General features: G+C 52.3%; 8 protein-coding genes across 8 annotated transcripts; 4 read left to right on the top strand and 4 right to left on the bottom strand.

Moving 5' to 3' along the window:
• Window positions 1–186: 186 nt before the first annotated feature.
• On the bottom strand, window positions 187–1630 carry VTN00DRAFT_7125 (uncharacterized protein; the record flags this gene model as incomplete). Its single annotated transcript, XM_069433838.1, has 4 exons — window positions 187–393; window positions 489–1217; window positions 1273–1433; window positions 1510–1630. 4 exons carry the CDS (start codon window positions 1628–1630, stop codon window positions 187–189), a joined length of 1218 nt encoding a protein of 405 aa, XP_069287179.1.
• A 1606-nt stretch (window positions 1631–3236) lies between these two features.
• On the top strand, window positions 3237–5076 carry VTN00DRAFT_7124 (uncharacterized protein; the record flags this gene model as incomplete). Its single annotated transcript, XM_069433837.1, has 2 exons — window positions 3237–4732; window positions 4785–5076. 2 exons carry the CDS (start codon window positions 3237–3239, stop codon window positions 5074–5076), a joined length of 1788 nt encoding a protein of 595 aa, XP_069287178.1.
• Window positions 5077–5566: 490 nt separating this feature from the next.
• On the top strand, window positions 5567–6502 carry VTN00DRAFT_7123 (uncharacterized protein; the record flags this gene model as incomplete). The annotated part of the gene is made up of 2 exons (XM_069433836.1): window positions 5567–6127; window positions 6203–6502. The coding sequence occupies 2 exons, from the start codon at window positions 5567–5569 to the stop codon at window positions 6500–6502; spliced, it is 861 nt and encodes a 286-aa protein (XP_069287177.1).
• A 320-nt stretch (window positions 6503–6822) lies between these two features.
• On the bottom strand, window positions 6823–8163 carry VTN00DRAFT_7122 (uncharacterized protein; the record flags this gene model as incomplete). Its single annotated transcript, XM_069433835.1, has 2 exons — window positions 6823–7870; window positions 7952–8163. The coding sequence occupies 2 exons, from the start codon at window positions 8161–8163 to the stop codon at window positions 6823–6825; spliced, it is 1260 nt and encodes a 419-aa protein (XP_069287176.1).
• A 1202-nt stretch (window positions 8164–9365) lies between these two features.
• VTN00DRAFT_7121 (uncharacterized protein) lies at window positions 9366–10473 on the top strand (the record flags this gene model as incomplete). The annotated part of the gene is made up of 2 exons (XM_069433834.1): window positions 9366–9480; window positions 9632–10473. The coding sequence occupies 2 exons, from the start codon at window positions 9366–9368 to the stop codon at window positions 10471–10473; spliced, it is 957 nt and encodes a 318-aa protein (XP_069287175.1).
• A 530-nt stretch (window positions 10474–11003) lies between these two features.
• VTN00DRAFT_7120 (uncharacterized protein) lies at window positions 11004–11888 on the bottom strand (the record flags this gene model as incomplete). Its single annotated transcript, XM_069433833.1, has 1 exon — window positions 11004–11888. The coding sequence occupies one exon, from the start codon at window positions 11886–11888 to the stop codon at window positions 11004–11006; it is 885 nt and encodes a 294-aa protein (XP_069287174.1).
• A 336-nt stretch (window positions 11889–12224) lies between these two features.
• Window positions 12225–13037, top strand: VTN00DRAFT_7119 (uncharacterized protein; the record flags this gene model as incomplete). The annotated part of the gene is made up of 1 exon (XM_069433831.1): window positions 12225–13037. The coding sequence occupies one exon, from the start codon at window positions 12225–12227 to the stop codon at window positions 13035–13037; it is 813 nt and encodes a 270-aa protein (XP_069287173.1).
• A 175-nt stretch (window positions 13038–13212) lies between these two features.
• On the bottom strand, window positions 13213–17584 carry VTN00DRAFT_7118 (uncharacterized protein; the record flags this gene model as incomplete). Its single annotated transcript, XM_069433830.1, has 3 exons — window positions 13213–17143; window positions 17208–17408; window positions 17469–17584. The coding sequence occupies 3 exons, from the start codon at window positions 17582–17584 to the stop codon at window positions 13213–13215; spliced, it is 4248 nt and encodes a 1415-aa protein (XP_069287172.1).
• Between the last annotated feature and the right edge of the window lie 220 nt (window positions 17585–17804).

The following is a 17804-nucleotide window of genomic DNA, read 5'->3' as shown; positions in this document are numbered from 1 at the left end:
CAGAAAAAAAAAGGAGCCGCCTATCCTATCCTATCCTATGGAATAGTATACCTGGTTTTGTCATGTCTGTTGAGTTATATACCCTACTACGCCCTACCCTAGCCTACCCAACCAACGACCCCAACCAACCAGAAAAGAATTAAAGAGACTCTCAGGGACTATTATTTGTCTCTTTTTTGCTTCAGGTCACTCTTTCAGAACTTTGGTCGCCCGTAAGATGTCCTCCAATGACCAGCATGGCCCTCCGGGGACGATTTCGGCCCACACTTCTTCCGGCACGGCATCGTTCTGGTTTAGGAGACTCCAGTTGGGGCTTGGTTCGGCCTTGATCCACTTGAAGTCCTCGACTTGGTTCCAGTGGTCGGCTTCATCGGGTTGGTTCTGGTCCAGGGCCTGAGAGGAAACGTGTTAGGTTCATGGTATTACGCAAATGCTATAACAAAGATGATATAAAAAGACGGAAATTGATTCACCAGATGACGACTTACGTATGCTTTTGGTATCTTTCCAAATCGGATATTTGTGCAATCCTCGATGATCGGGTTGCTCGAGCAGCTGAGATAGACGTCCACATCGGCACAATTGTGCATGCGGAACTGATGGCACGATACAACAATGACGCTGTGCTCGACACCGGTGATGTGAGCTGGTCCGTTGACCTGACCGCAGATCAGAAGACTCTCCTTGACCCCCTTAATAGTGAGGCTCGCGTATGGCTTCCCCTCCGCGGTCGGTACCGACATGTCCACGACACAGCGCTGCAGTGACGTTATGGAAGCTGGGACCGTAGCACTCGAAGCTGACGCAGGTAGCAATATATGGAGGCCAGAATGGGAATTGATATTTACAGAAGACGCGGTTGAGAAAGTCGGTCGTTGTATCGAATCACACTTCGAATCTGTCTTGGAAACTTTCTCTGAGTCACCAGGTATAATGGCTGGGGAAGAGGTTGGCGCGATTTCCGGTTTCTGCACTTGCCGCTCGGGCTCGTTAACTGGTGTGGAGGCATAGTTCGGGGTGTTGACGACGGAGGACTCTGCAGAGGAGTTTTCAGGCGAGCGAATTCTGGGAATGTGAGGGCGACCTTGAGCAGCGATCTCTGCAGCGTCTGATATCGAGACAGAAGAGGGATTCTTTTTGTTCTTGAAAGAGAACTTCGTCCGAGGTTGAACGGCCGCTCGGGTTTCAGTCAGCTTGTCCTGTAGCGCTTTGATCGCCTGCGAACCAACGTTAGTAGCCCAACCTTTTGGAAATTAGGCCGTTTCAACTTACTTCTGCATATATCCGTTGGTCGTACGTCGGGATATAGCTTGCGGCATCCTTGACCTCGTTCGAAAGCCGCGCAATGCCTGCCAGACAGTGATCGGTCGCATCCGCGCGCTCGCCCCCGACAAGGGAGGTATCGGCGAGACGATCCATTTGTTCTTGGAGAGCTAGAAATCCTGTGAGTACTGGAAACCGGAAGAGTGGCCGACAATGCTTCTCGTCGACCAATTGCGGTTCGCATACCTGTGATCTCATGTTGGAAGTAGCGGAAGAACCGCTCCTTCAGAGATATCTCGTTTTTCGAAATAGTCTGATTCTCGGCCTGCGAGGGCCTGCGCTCGTCCGGGAAATCCGCCTGCGACATGGTGATTCACGGATTGACGGAGGAAGATACAGATGATCAGCCAGGGCTAGCTTTGCGGTCTACGTGCAGAAAAGGGAGGTCTGGCTGCGCGAGATGTATTGATGACGTCTTTCCGAAATTGGCTGACAATCCGGTTCACGGACTGCAGGCTGGAGAGCTCGATCCGGGACCGATTGAGGTCAAAAGAGCTCCATAATCAGGGGAGAAGATCCAATGGAGCCAACTGGTGTCTGGACTCTCTGGTCGTTGGAGGGGCTCCGAATCTGCGAACGTTTAATGAGGGGCTAGGCGGGGAGCTTCTGGAGCGCTGGTTAGACGAATAATGCATACAACATGCACTATAGAGCGCAGCAAGGAGGCACCACAACGCAAAGGAGCAACACACGGCACACAATGTAACCTGAGCCAACTTCGAAGAAGCTGAAGGCTTCCGGGAGATCGACAGCGCATCGCTCTGCCAACATCGCCGTTCGCAGCTGGTGACGTCGCTCGTCGACCCCGGAGGTCGGCGAATTTGATAATCCGACAGGCTGCCACGTGATGTCCTTCCTTCCTGGACTGTCATGTGTTGCTTATGTAAGAGCCTCGTCCGATCAGAGTATCGTGTCGTTCTTATTCTAGCCATCATATTTATCTCTGGATGTGTTGAGCAAGATCACGATGGATTTAATGTTCCTGGATTTCCCTTAGCGAACATGGCTCGCCGTCTGTTCAATGCCTCCCCCATGCGGAGTTCGGAGCATCAGGACGCTGATCAACCTGTCCCTGGCTAATCTATTTCCTTAGCATACGTGCACTGTTTACCGAGGCACAAGTCAGGGATGCTTACAGGAAGTATATCAAGCGTCTGTCTCACTCGCAGGATGGCTGCTTCAAAGTTCTATAACAAGAAGCGGCTCACCGGACATACCCGTCTGTGGTTACATTTGTGCGCTCAACTGAACAAAGTACGGAATGAACGTGGGTGAAACATTGTGTGCTCGGCTCTCCTGCTTCCGTCATATTGTTCTGCCCATTTGAATAGGGACAGAACAATGCTTAGTGACCTTACTATATATGGGCTCATCTGGTTGAACGCTCAGGATTGTCCCTGATGAAATTTCAGGGGAACGTACTACATGTGCTTGGCTCATGTTTCCCTTAGTTAAAACTAATAAAGGAAGTCAATGTTTTCATTAATCTTGCTGCAAAGGCATACAGGTGCAGTATTAGTATTTAGACTACTAACATATAGCCATCTCGACTGGAGCCGTTACGCAGATGCACAGGTCATACCAGGTGAGTACAGAGCTATGAGCAGGGAAGTGACACCCGGGCCTGCATGCAACCTGCAAGCTCCCTAGATCCCGGCCTCCCCTTCTGCACACAGATGCTCTTCTAGACCATCTGGGTGGAGTACTCCTTTGTCCCAGCTAGAAAACATACATACCATGGCACGCATCTGCCATTGTGCTGGTTATAAAGACTGTTTTCCTTCGGACCCTCTTGCATTCTCAGAAGTCTTGAAACTGTACTTTGCATAGTTCTCCCTGAATAACAGTGTACCTCAATCTACGCTTCATCCTGTCCATTCTTCCAATCCAAGCTGCTCCATTTTAACGTCTCGATGCTATCTACTGTCTTTAACCTAGGGGTCCTCTCTCTTCTTTTGTCATGTCTGCGTGTTCCTGCTGTTCCGCTTGATTATTGTGTCGTGGAGCATCTGGATGATGTACCTGAAGGTTGGTCCAGGGGCCTTGCACCAGCTGCATCAAAACTGCTGAGTTTCCGCCTCGCAATTCGCCAGGAGAAGGCCGCGACTTTCGAGCAGATGGTTATTGATCTTTCAACCCCTGGACATAGAACATATGGGAAACATATGAAGCTTCAGGAGATCAGAGACTTTCTGCGTCCGCGCCTTGAAGTTTCCGAAGCAGTTCTTTCCTGGCTCAGATCGGAAGGAGTCCCTGAAGGCTCGATTGAGAATGACGGGGATTGGGTCAAGTTCGTCGTCCCAGTGGAACAAGCGGAGCGCATGTTGAAGACACGCTTCTACTACTTCCACAACGACGTGAGCAAGGTGACTAGTATCAGAACGCTTGAGTACTCAGTGCCAAAGGCCATTCACCCCTATATCCAGTTGATCCAGCCGACCACCCGCTTCGGCCGATTCAGTTCGCAGGGAAGCTTTATTTTAGATAAGACCAGGGTTGCGGCTGCCGACAGCAAAGGAACAGATTGCAATACTACAATCACACCAGACTGTCTTCGCCAACTGTACAAACTGGGCGATTTTGTGGCCACACCACATCCACGCAACAAACTTGGAATTTCGGGGTATCTGGAACAGTATGCACGCTACAACGACTTGCACGCCTTTTTGCAGAAGTATGCGCCCAACACGACGGATGCCAACTTCACGGTAGAATCCATCAATGGCGGCCTTAACCAACAGAACTCAACCAAAGACAGCACCGAAGCTAGCCTGGATCTCCAGTATGGCGTCTCCCTGTCGTATAAGGTTACTGCGACGTACTATACAACCCCAGGTCGTGGTCCCCTCGTTCCGGATTTGGACCAGCCCGATCCAAATGACTCTTCCAATGAGCCATACCTCGAACAGCTCCATTATCTCCTGAACTTGCCGGATGAGGAGCTGCCGTCAGTGTTATCTACCTCGTACGGTGAAAGTGAGCAGAGCGTTCCCGAATCGTACTCCAATGCCACGTGCAGTCTGTTCGCCCAACTGGGTGCCCGTGGTGTTTCTGTAATATTCAGCAGTGGGGACTCAGGTGTTGGGTCGTCATGCATGACCAATGACGGAAAGAAAACGACTAGATTTATACCGATATTTCCGGCTGCCTGTCCTTTCGTCACGTCCGTGGGTGGTACCTATCAGATCCATCCAGAGCGGGCCGTATCGTTCTCATCGGGTGGTTTCTCTGAGCGGTTTCCCCGTCCATATTACCAGGCGGAAGCTGTAAGCAACTACCTGACCCAGTTAGGTGATCGATGGAAAGGGCTGTTTAATCCCGACGGGCGAGGGTTTCCCGATGTCGCTGCTCAGGCGCTACATTACGCTGTCATTGAACATGGGCACCTCTTGACGGTTGGCGGAACGAGGTTTGTGGTATGAAATTGACTTGATCAAATTGGATTTCTAACTGCTCAGCAGTGCGTCTGCGCCTACCTTTGCGGCCATCGTCGCTAACCTGAACTCCGTTCGTCTGGCCGCAAACAAGACCAGGTTGGGCTTTCTTAACCCATGGCTCTATGGGCTCAACCAGACGGGCTTCACGGATATTGTGCATGGTGGCTCGAAGGGCTGCCAGGGGAGATCATATTCTAGCCAGCCATCTCCGTATGTTCCATATGCGAGCTGGAATGCCACAGCTGGCTGGGACCCGGTGACGGGGCTAGGCACTCCTGTCTTCTCAGTGCTGGCTAAGATCGTCGAGTCTGAATGATCATTTCAGAATGTAATGTTCAAACTAAGTATCTATTAGTATTTGCCTAATGTACTACATTATGCAATTCGAGTCTGTTCCAGGACGTTCTCATGTAGGGAGTTAGACTTGTATGTCTGCAACCACTTTTAGCAAATGATGCAGATCATGGCGTATTATACCTTAAGACTAACCAGCAAGTATATGTATATACACAATACATACTTCCATACCTGATTTTCATACAGTTCGAGATGTCCCACTCCAAAGTATCTATAAACCACGTGACTCACCGGAGCGGAAGAACGACCCGCCACGCCAAGCATCGCGCTGGCTGGAGCTCCGTCATGAAGCTGCTGGCTGGGGACGGCGACCGTCAGATATCACGACCACGTCCACTTTCACCTTCGAAACGGATACTCCTCTTCTCACGTAACACCCCTCTTTCTTCGCATCCTCCTCTTTTCCCTCTTCCTTTTGCCACCTTCTTCCGTCCACCACCCGCACAACTATGTCGTCCGATCTCCGGTCGCTCGTCTCAGAGCTCCGCACCACGCTGGACCGACACCAGCTCGACAGCGCCGTCAACCTCCTCAGCCGAGCGAAGCGCACCCTCCTGCAGCAGAACGCCCTGATTCCGACCCCCTCGACGCCTCCCCAGCTGCTCTCCCTCGCGCGAGAGGTCCTCGAGCTCGGCGCACTCACCTCCATCCGCAGGGAGGACGCCCCCTCCTTCACCCGCTACTACCAGCAGCTGCAGCCCTTCTACGATGCGGAGCGACACATCGAGGCCACCACGGGCGGGGTCGACCTGAGCACGAGCCAGCGGAGCAAGATTACGGGCCTGTACCTCCTGCTGCTGCTGAGTGTGGGGCAGAATACGGATTTCCACACCGTGCTGGAGGGGCTTGTTGTGGAGGCGTCGTTGCAGGGTGTTAGTGTCGAGGATGATCCGTATATCAAGTATCCCGTTGAGTTGGAGAGGAGTTTGATGGAGGGCAGCTATGATAAGGTGTGGAGGGAGACCAAGTCGGAGAGGGTGCCGTCAGAGGAGTTTGGGTTGTTCTCGAATGTATGTTCAACTTGTCATCATCTTGGTATATTTTGTTTTACAGGAAGGAGATCATATGCTAATGATATACTACAGGTCCTGGTCGGCACTATCCGCAGAGAAATCGCCGACTGCTCTGAGAAGGCGTACCCGTCTCTGCCCATCTCCAACGCCAAGAACCTCCTCTTCCTCGACTCTGAAGGTGCTGTTATCGAGTTCGCCCAGGAGCGTGGCTGGATCCTGCGTGACGGCCGGATATACTTCCCTATCGAGCCAGAGGCTCCTGGGGCGCAGGCCATCCCTGGCACGCGGTCCGAGAAGGACATTCTCGTTGCCAGCGGTACGGTCATCGAGAACGCGATCGGGTACGCCAGAGAGCTGGAGACGATTGTTTAGAGATAGAACGACACGTTCCCAGTTTCATTTGTTTGCCGGTTTTTCTCCGTTCGTCTTGGCGGTTCGGGTCGTGGTTGTACTTTATGTTTGGACTTGCAGCATTTTGATCGTAACAAGCGGATATGTTCTTTTTCCTTTCGATGTCATCTAGCTCTCATGAGTCGTGTAGGATCGCAAGGCATGAAATAGATAATGCCTCCCTCTGTTCATGACTCGATTTCATGAACCCCGTTCAAGCATCCGATCGTCCTCAGGCAGGTACAGTGCCCTGTACATATTCCCACCCTCGTAACTTATACGTAATCCTCCGCTTGGTTTTCTTAGACCTCAGCCTTCGACACGCAAACTCTCCGATCATAGAAGCTGCTCGACACGCAGAGTAGCTTCCTTTTGCCATTCGAATCTACTGCTCCCCCTTCATCACCCCGCCAGATACCGGAAGCATAGTTCATACTCTCATGTTCCGTAAACTGGGCCAGAACCTCGATATCCCATTCTCCCACTTCATCAGCTGACTCTGATCGCCGCGTAACCCGCAGCACTCTCGCCCCGGCATGCATACAACTCGCCAGAACCAAGAAGCTCAATGTATTTCCAGACTCCATCGGAGCACCCACGAACTGCAATCTCCAGACACCCCCGTCGAGCCTCGTATCCGCGAGAACTTCTCCCCTCCGGGTTGCGTGGTACACGCGGAGGAACTCGTCGTAACTACCTGTCAAAAGGAGAGGGGCGCCATTTACGAGCGGGAGAGGGAGAGGTAGAATGGACGTCAAGCCTGCGGTGTGGTGACGGGCTCGGTCGTCGTGGTCGAGAAGAACGGGGGGTAGAAGTTCAGTGGTGCTGTCGTCGTCGTTGTCCTCACCACTTATCGTCACGAAGCGCCGCGTATGAAGAGACCCAAAGTCATCGCCCGTGAAGAGGAATGGTGCAATATTCTTGTCGCCATGATTGTCATCCCGGAACAACCCCCACGCAGCAAACCACACTTCGATGCTCTCCCTCGCTTCGAATGTCGCGGCCTCTTCGAACTCGTCTTTTTCAAGATTGCCACTGTGGATCCCGAAGACAGATGTCTTCCCATCTGAAAAGGTAACCGCGAACCCGTCCGCCACTTCACCCCGGAGAACCCTTCGTTCAGGCGGAACCCAAGCCAGGAAGAGTGCTGGGATGGAGCGGTCGTCCTCGCGGACGGTGATGGTCCGGAGATGCTGGATCACAGGGGAACCGGTGTCATTAGATCTCGCAACGCGAAAGAGGGAGACAGTCCCGGCGCTGGTCGCGATGGCGAGGATGGACCGGTGTCGTGGGTGGAAATGAAGATCGAAGATGGCAGCTTCTGGAATGGTGAGGGTTTGGATGTGGGTTCTAGATATCTTATTAGCTTTATTTCCTTTGTTTTACCATACGAGGTATATATGTGAGAGAAACTGCGATTGAGGGTCTTACAATTGCAACGAAACCGGATCCAACTTCCACAGTTGGAGACTGCCTGTCTTTTTCTGTACCGTCTCTCCGTCTTCATTCTTAGTTTCGGAAAGGAGATATGTCCCCACGACGAAGTAGTCCGGGTCTTCGGGGCAGAACTCTAGACAGCTTGGCGGCTGGTCGAGGAAGACGGTTCTCTCTGATTGGGGGGTCTGGATGGTTGGTTCTGACATTCTGTCGCAAGAATTGCGGTATGTAAATATAATATAGCCTCAAATGCACGATCTCAATGACGTTTCGAATAGAAGGAAGGGGGGTATCCGAAGTTCAAAGTTCAGATATCAGAAAAGGCCTAGTTAGGCACACAGTGGTGAAAAAAGGGAATTGGCCAGATGGGACCGGGTATTAGTCATGTATTTGAATGTAGAAATGATCAAATAAGATCAATACATCGATACTAGAGAAATCCAAATATAGCAAAAGGAATTAAACTTGTTGTAACCCCTCCATGTCCCTCCGAGAAAGTATCGCATATACCGCCTGGCAGAAAACTTGGGCGGTGAACGGCGCGCCGATGTTGTTAAACAAATCACGTTAAGGTTCGCTTGGTCCGGCGGGAGTTTCCAGTGGTTCTTTACCGCCTGAAAACAGTACTTCTCTTATTATCGACAGGAAGAGCGAAAATAAATACAGTTCTGGTGACGAATGTGGTTTACAAAGCAAATGAAATAGATATTTGTAGATTTAGATCTTAAGGTAACAAGATACGATTGAGCTGGTTTGCTTTCAGGTTTTCTTTCACCATATGTCAATCAATATGCAGGATAAGCTAACTGTCAGACCGCGCGAACCTAGTAATCCAAAGGTATGATGATGAAAGCTCTGATTATTCGAATCTACCTAACTAACTGACTATTTATTTCATGGAATTAGGGGTGAAGAACTTCCGAATATGGCAATATCAAACAATCCCGAAAAATATGATATATCGATACAATGGGTATTGCAAGGGTTATAACAAAGGAAAATAGGTGATCATGAGTATAGGCAGTATAATTCCTTTATGGCAGGGATTTTGGCCTTCGAGGGGTCCGGATCGGCGTGTGCTGACTAGGCTGATAGGCTTCTTGACATACCGCTAGGTTATAGTGGTAATATTCGGCTGAAACTAACTAATCTAATCTAATCGCTCCAGTCAATCGATCAGCGACACGCCTGACAGTGATAATAAATAACACCCCTCCGGACAACAACACCTTTTACAGATCTCAACTGAAATCTCCGCACGCGCAAATTGAATTACTGTGATGCGATCTGTACAATGCATTTCCGTCTTCCTAAACTTCTTTCTCTGAGGTTGAGCTATTTCTCATTCTCCCCATCAAATCGGTTACTGCTTAGACCTGGATCCAGTCCATATCTCGGCGCAGTCACGATGGCCACGATCAGAGGCAAAATGACTGCATCCACTGATGTGCACTTTGAAGAAGAGAGGACGCGTCAGGAAGATGATCTTGACGAGCTACTTTCGGATGAATCTAGTTTCTACGGTATATATATACACTCATTTGTCCTGTGATCTCATCTCTGATTCATCCAAACTTCAGCCTGATGATACATGATAGAAAGTATCTGTTGTGGCTTTATAGAGAAACTTGATCTATGTGCTATGTCAATAGCTAACGTATTCTACTATCACAGGCAACGAAGACCAGAAAGCCGCTCTCGAAGACCTCGTGGCAGAATATGACCCTCTCCCCTACTGGAACAAAACGCACCCTCACTTGCTCTCCACCATCCAGTACCGCTCCTTCCACACAACAAATGCGGCCGCCAAAAGGAAAAACAGAAAGGCACATAGTACGGAGGAAGACGACAGCAACTCCTCCACCAAATCCGTCATAGAATTCCTAGCCAGCCAGTCTCCCTCGAAGACCAAAGCCTCTGTCGTCGGACCTTGGCTCTACGTGCAGAGTCCCACCTACTACACTGGCGCAATTGAGTCCGCAGCCGGGCTCGTGTCCGCAGGGACAAGACTCCTGCGCGAGTTCGAAGATAAGAAAGCAGCTCTGGAGGTGGAGCATGAGCACAGCCGCGCTAAGACGAAGGCAGAGCTGATGCGCAAGCTGAATCCCCTCCAAAAAAAGTTGGAGAGTGACCTGTTTGCAACGGCGCGGGAGACGGGCATCGTCACGGGGAAGTGGATGCTGTTTCCGAGTGCGGACCAAGTGGACGAGGTCTGGCGTGTGGTCGCAAAGGCGACGAGAAAAGGGAAGCTGGGCATCGCGGCCAAGGTTGCGACGGATGATGGGACTGTCGGCGGGGTTAGGTTGGTGGCAGTTTATACGAGGGATTATGAGGATAAAGCGGATATCAAGAGGGTGTTGCAGAAGTTGGTGGACTTGGGGGTGGTGGAGAAGGGAGGAAAGCCGATTTATTACAAGTGTGATGCGTATTCGTATCTGGAGATAAAGGCGGACAATGAATACGGGTTGCGGGCGAGTATGTTTTCGAGTCGGGATGTCTGGATGGGGAAGGTGTGATGAGATGAGCGGTGCTGCGGCATGTCTTTTCCTAGCTGTGCCTTTGAAGAGTGACGATTAGATGGTCATGGCTTGACTCTTTTTCGATTGTTGTATTGTCTGTCGCCTCTGATACCCAAAATCTCTTTTACCCTTTCCCCTATTCCAGGGGAGAACCAGGCGCTTCTCAGAAATCGAGAAGCATCGCCATTGGCCCGGTTTGATGAAGTCCAAGAGATATTGGAGTCTCCTAGCAATCCTCCTCTTTTGTCCGTCTTCGCAGTCCTTGCAGACTCTGGCATATCCTCAGAAATAGTCGATCAAGCTTTGCTGACGGATATAAGTCCTAGCCGTACCTCAGGATCACCCGGCTGGATGCCCATATCGTCACCGTCTCCTTTTCCAAGGAAGAGGAACGGCGAGAAAAGACTCGGAGATAGGATCCCAATATTATCAATCTGGACACGGCCATGTCACCAGGGCGATACATAGCTTGCTCTCCTAGGACGCTTCGTTTTGGTGATGTTGTTTCCAGCGCTCCATGGCCGTATTCATGACTTAGCCGCATTTTCCGTCTTCATAACCTCCTCACACGCTGCTCTCACCTCCGCAACCCCTTTCACACCCTCCCACTTCTTTAGCAGTCCATCGACTTCCTCCCAGTCTTTCTCCGCCTCTGCTCTCTTGCCCTCATCGAGCAACTTCCTCAACCTTTCAGGAGCCGCAAGTACCCACTTGACAGTCTCCCTCTCTGCATTCTTCCGATCGTCCTCCTGCGCACTCTTCGCCTCCCTAACCTGCCGTCTCTGCTCCTCTCCTTCCCGAATCAAACCCCCAGCCGTCTCCGCCACGAACGAGACCGCGGGCCCCAGCGTCTTCGTCATGGTCAGCGGAGCCCCACGCTCCTCCATGCTCTGACGCATCGTCCCAATAGTCTCCACGGCCCGGATGAGCTTCGAGTAGTTGTCATAGACGAGCGCTTTGCGTTCACCGTCGAGGGTGCGGATGTCCCCGACAAGGGTGTTCTCCGCCTTCAGCACCGTGGAGAGAGAGGATGTCGCGAGCAGCTGGTTGATGTAGGACTGCGGGTCAAAGTCTGGGTTGTCGAGCTCCGTGTTTGCCGTTACGGCGGCTGGGTTGGAGATGTCGCCCGCGTCGGTGGTCCGGGGGACGCTGCGGGACCGGTAAGGGGCTGGGTTATCTGCCCCTGCGGGTTTGAGGTTGTAGTAATCGCGGAGGGCGGCGCGATTTCGACGCTGGTGGAGGGAAGGGGAGACAGCGCGAGCGTTGGATGGCGTGGTAGAGCCGGCGCTGAGGGCGCTGCCTAGGTTCGTGTTGGAGTTGTCGGTGGACGGCCGGCGGGAGGAGGATGATGGTGTGGGTGATCGTGCGCGAGAGGAGGCCATTGAGGGACGGGGAGACGAGATGGTCGACATGATGGATGTAGTATAGAGAGAGAGACAGACAAGAGGTTGAGGAGAGGATGAAGGGTAGAAGGCCAGAAAGAAGAGAGAAACGGTGCCTGAGACGAACAGTCTGTACAGATCGAGTCGGCGCAGTTAAGCTGTGGTCCGTGCTTTCCCCGGATTTTGCGGCGAATCTTGCGACGCGCCCTCCGCGAGCTCTCAAAAAACGAAGCCATGTAATTGCCCGATCACGGAGCCTTAAATGGCTGTGAAGTCACCATTTCTTTCCACTCTGAGATCCGCAGAAGTCAAGATTCCCGATGACCAATAAATAAACCGACACAAGACGACCGCGAAAACCACACCATGTCCTCCACCAACCCCCAGAACCACATAACCGCACACCTCCTAGCCAACAACTCCCTCCCCGTCTCGCCAGCCTGGCTCTCCAACTTCCTCTCCTCCCAGCGCTCCTCCATCCCCCTCACCGCGCTGACCCAAACAGCCCTCTTCCGCATCCTCGCGTCCGACTTCAAAGAGTCCCTCTCGACCTCCAAACCTTCGGTCTTGCTCCCTGTCGACATCTCCGACCCGGCCGTCAAGGAACGGCGCATTCCGGGCCCTGTGCCCGTCCAGGTTCTCGATATCGATGACATCGGGACGAGTCTGTGGAGCCAGATTGAGGCTATCGAGCGCGTTGAGCGGGGGGAGGCTGTGCGGGGGCGGGAGATCGTGCGCACGGTGAACGTTGGTGATGATGACAATAGCAATGTTGCGGAAGGGAATGGGAGTGGGAATGGGGCAAGTAGCAGTAACAACACAGGCAACACAGGACATCCGGATCCTGGACTCGGGGAAACGAGCTCCGGACCTCATCGTCTCATGCTCCAGGATGCGGCGGGTACAAGGGTCGTTGCTATCGAGCTGAAGCCTGTGGAAGGCGTCGCGATCGGGAAGTTGCCTATCGGGGCGAAGATGGTGCTCCGGAATACGACTGTTGCGAGGGGGATAGTGCTTCTGAGTCCGGAGTGTGCGACGCTTCTGGGGGGTAAGATTGAAGCAATGGATAAAGCTTGGAGAGAGGGGAGGAAGGCAAGGTTGCTGGCCCGGGTTGAACAGATGGAGAGGGAGCGGGCGCAGAGGGATGAGGACGATGATGATGTGATAATGGAAGAGTGAGCGTGTGGATTTTCTTTTTGCAGCTGAATGACATGATACCCTTGGGATTGGGGACGGTCTTGTAATATGGAGTATATGGTGACTGCATTACTTTCCGTTTCATTTTCTTATGCCTGTATTTTATATATATATCATACATCACTCGTCAAAATACATGGGATGCACGTCATATAAATCATGCTGACCCAGCCAGGGCATGACCCAACTCCTCCCAACCGTTTTTCTTCCAAGGGGCAACCATGATTGCCCGGAATGAATCTCCTATCCTTCCTGTCTGGGCATACGCCTGACAAAGGTCGTCAGCATCCAGATTGCCTTTTGGCGGAACGCTCTGTAGTGCTGTCTTCACGGCCATCTCCGCGGGATATTGCTCCCCCGAAGCCGCTGACAGCTCCATCCAACCCTGTGGCTGACCAGGCGACAGCATCACAGCCGTTGTGGCCTCTCCGATTCGTCTTGTTTCCTCTGGGAGATTCGAGTCTGCTGTGAATCCCATTGCGGAAATGGCAGTCAAAAGCTTGACCGCCTTGGACCGTTCGTGTATGTCGATGTCGTTCCGCGTCCTCATGTTCTGCAGATCTGCTTCGACTGCCTCGATGGCATCTTGGTCCCCATCAAGCAGTGCGATTGTTCCCAGAAGTATGACAGCTCCGACGTGGTCAGGGTGCTTCTCCACGCAGTCAAATAGCTGCTCACGAGCCACATTCCGTTCCTCTTCGCCTCCCTTGGCCCATAACACCTGTGCAAGGAGGCACACCACTTCCGGAGCGCTATCCGCCTCCTGCAGGGCGTCACGGAACATGTCAATAGCTTGGTCCATCGACTTCAGGTAGTAATATGCCAACCCGGCGGTAAGGTGCGCAGATAGCCGCAGCTTGTGGGCTCCTTCGGGATCGAATTTCAATGCATCCTCCTCTCCCGAGAGCGAGAGTGCGGTTTCTGCCTTCTCCGCTGCTGCCTCGAACTCATGACGTGCCAAGTGAGTTCGGGCAATGTCCGCATTAGCTTGCGCGAAGCGTAAAAGTGCAGATACTGATTCGGTCACCTCGTAGTCTGCCTCGACGCCGGAGCAGACGAGCTGCAGGCTGGATTCAGCGTCTGAAAATTCGCCGATGCGCTCTGCTAGTAGGGCGGAAAGGTGTTCAAAAGGGAGATCGGAGGGTGTCTGGGTGTGGAGCTGATGAAGGGCGAAGAACGGCTGAATAAGCTGAGCGATCTCATTCGACATGGACGGGTCGGTGAGAAGGTGGTCAAATAGACTGAGGGTATATTGCCTCTTGGGGAGGATAGAAGATGAACTGGAGATGTCATAGGCATGCTCGAAGAGACTTCTGGCCTCCTTGGGATCTCCGAAGAGGAGAGCAAGGAATGCCTGACCGACCCACGCCTGAGCGTAATCTGGATCGGCGGACTGTGCTCGAGTGAACGCTTCATTTGCCAGCTGGAGATCATTATGAATGAGATAGAACGCGCCCATGTTTGTCCAAACCTGTGCACTCCGGTCGTTCAGGTGGAGACTCCGAACAAACGAGTGCTGGGCGACCTTTGGACTCATACCCGTCGTCACGACACCCAACGAGTTCCAGAACTCGGAGTTTCCGGCCTCCAGCTCGATAGCCCGTTTGAAGCATCGCATTGCTGCCTTCAGGAACTTTCGCGGCTGCTTCTTGCTTCGCTTGGCGGAATCGAAGTGCATGGATTTGTAGGCGCGATACTCGGCCCAGCCAAGATTATACCAGGCAACTGCTTGGGCGTGAACATCGTTGGCGGTGACAGCGACGGCACGCTTGTATGCTAGAATTGTGGCATAGAGGCAGGGATTAGACGGATCAGGACTTTCATCCTCTTCTGGTATCAAGAGAGAGGAATAGTTCATTCCCACATCGTCCACATCCGCGAAAAGGTCGAAAATGGATTCATCAAGCCCGGTACTCAATAACGCCTGAATGTCAGGTATCGACATGAAACTTGCCTTGTTCTTGATATACGAAAAGATCGCGCAAGAATCTCCCACAGCTTTCCACAAGTTGAACACACCAACTGTAGTCTTGGAGATTGCGATGGCTGTGTCTATGGCCTTGCGCGCTGTCTCGGCAGCGTCGTTAAAGAGGCCCGATTCAACGCTCCTCCACGCACTCTCCGTGAGTGTCTGTAGCAGTGCAATGGATACACCAAACTCGTTTGGCCGGATCTTGAGTACGTCTTCGTATCTCGTAATCGCATCCTCGTATTCGCTCAGTTCCCGCTTCACGTTTGCTAGCATATACCGGGCGAACCAAATATTGTTCTTGTCAGACTCTGATAGAATTGCCTCCAATGTCTGGGCATGCTCAAAAGCCTTTGTCGAAGCTATGTACCGACCCATATTGCTGTAGCTCTCTCCAAGCCCAACCCAAGAATGGTAGTCCTCCGGAGAGATCCGCAGTGCCGCCTGGAACGATACGACACTCTTGGAATATTGTTGCTTGTTGATCTGGACAGTTCCTAGTGCCGCGTAGGGCCAGCTATAGCCCTTTCGTTTCGAACCGGGTGCAGGCTTTGCCTTGCCCGAATCGACGACCCGCTGGGCGACCGCTTCAACAAGATCCCACTCCTTCTGGTCAGCAAAGGCTTTTGCTAGACGTTCTGCTGCCTCGATTTCCGACGATGACAGCTCAAATGCTTTATGGAAGCATCGACGCGCTCGGGTCTTATCCTTCTTGTAGTCTGCATAGTAGAAGCCCAAGCTTGTATATGCCGGAGCATAATTCATGTTGGTTTGTATTGATGCAAGGAAATTGGCATACGCGCCATTGCGATCCTTGCGAGCAGAGGGCGAGGGATCCAGATGCCATTTGCAGTAGCCAATCCGATAGAGAAGTTCTGCTTTAAAGTCGCGGACCTGCTCTGGCTTTGCAGCTTGTATCTCAGAAAGTGTGGCTTCGAGTCCTTGCATGCCACCTTCGAGATCTCCATTAAGAGCCCTACACCATGACAGCTCGTTCTGGACTTTTAGGTTGGAAGGATCGCGCTGGGAAGCGCGCTCCAGGAAGTCGACAGCCTCTCCATAGTCTTGATCTTCCTCGAGGATCAAGCCAATGCCAAGCAAGCAGCTAGTTGACGTTGGCTTCCTGTTGAGAATGTTTTCAAAAATCTCCTTGGCTTCTGGATGATGCCGAGGCGACTGGTAGGAGATCAGCGCGTTGGCTAGCGTGATGTTGACCGCATCAGTAGTATTACGAAGGTTAACACCTGTTTGCTTGACCAGATCTTGGATGTTCCTCAAACCCTTGCGAGCGACATCTACGGCGCTCTCATGTTCTTCCAGGGTCAAGTAAAGCTCGCTCATTATTCGATGGGCGATAATAGAAGACGGCGCATTCTCCAAGCCATCTGCCATGAGTATAAGGCGTTCCTGAGCCGCCATTTCTCCGGTTTCGCCATTCGGTTCTTCGGCTTCCTGGTCTGGTGATGCAGCTTCTTTTGGGAACGGGGAGATATCACTTGTAAGAAAGCCTTTCAGAACTTTACCAAGCCCATCGTCCGGGAAGAACTCGATGAATTCTCTTAACATCCCAGCGTCCCACTCAGAGAAGCTCTCAACATCTTGCCACTCGAGGACAATTTTCCAAGCAAGGTCAAAAGGATGCTTGATGATCACCATGCCGTGGGCCATTTGGTATATCTCTTTTCTTTTCTCCGCTTTCTTATCGGCGGGAAGGACCACTAGGAGGTCGTATGCTCGTTGGAGGAGCTTCTCCTCGTACTTTCGGCGAACTTCGTCGTCATGGGACCAGTTCACGACGCAGCGATAGAGTTCGTCGAGCTCACTCCGTGTAAAAGCTTCCCGCTTGACTTCCAGGGTTACCTGATCGATCCTCGCCCCGAGGCGCGTCCGCCGTTCACCAATTTCTCTGTTGATAAATTCTTTCTCTTCCGCCTCCGCTATCTCCGCTATTCGGAGATAGGTATGGGAGGGGTGCGGCACCCTGCCCTCCAGAGTGTCATAGAGGCTGCTGGTTGGAAGCTGCAGCTGCAGGGCCTGCTTGTATTGGGAACGCGACCCATGCTTCTTTGCGAACCTAATATATTTATCCACCACTTCTTGGCATCGCTCTCTATCACCACTAAACATCGTTATACATCAGCAATGTCCGATTTCCTGAAGGGGGAAGGGTGTTGTCGTCGTACGTCTCAGCATAGATTTTCCCGAGTTTCACGGTGACATCGCGGTAGGCATCTAGCTGGCGACTTCCTTGCTTCTCAAACAGGTTGGCCAGGCCCTGCCATGCGGTCCTATCGCTTTCTTTGAGGCGTGTTGCAGCGCGGTAGGCCTTTTCTGCTTCATCGTTCCTGTCGAGCTTGTCTAGCGCGAGGCCGAGGAAGACGTTCCTGTATCACCACCCGGGTTAGTCTGTGAATCGAACAAACATATTGTGCGCTGGCACGTACGCATGGTAGTTCTGGGGCTCCTGTTGAACAAGCTCCTGCGCCTTCGTCGCCGCAAGCTCAAAGTCTTTCGAGTCTAGCGCAGTCCTGACAGCCTTCAGGGCCGCCTTGGAGGACATTCTAACGACAACGAACTTGCAGGATGCAGCTCCTGTACTGTCGCAGGTTCTGTCGGCTGCGCGCAGGTCGCGAGGGGTGTATTCACGGCGATCGTGCGATTTGTGGAGAACGGCGATACGTCAGAGGCGGGCGGATCTCGTATCCTCTTATCTCGTATTTCGTATCGGTCGGATGCCGGGGCTCGCGCTGCTCGCCCGACCACCTGCGTCCCCAGCTCTA

Source organism: Thermoascus crustaceus (genome assembly GCF_041956765.1).
Source record: "Thermoascus crustaceus strain CBS 181.67 unplaced genomic scaffold VTN00scaffold_4, whole genome shotgun sequence".
Taxonomy (NCBI): Eukaryota; Fungi; Ascomycota; class Eurotiomycetes; order Eurotiales; family Thermoascaceae; genus Thermoascus; species Thermoascus crustaceus.
The sequence above is the reverse complement of the archived record's forward strand: the minus strand, read 5'-3'. Positions and strand labels throughout refer to the sequence as shown.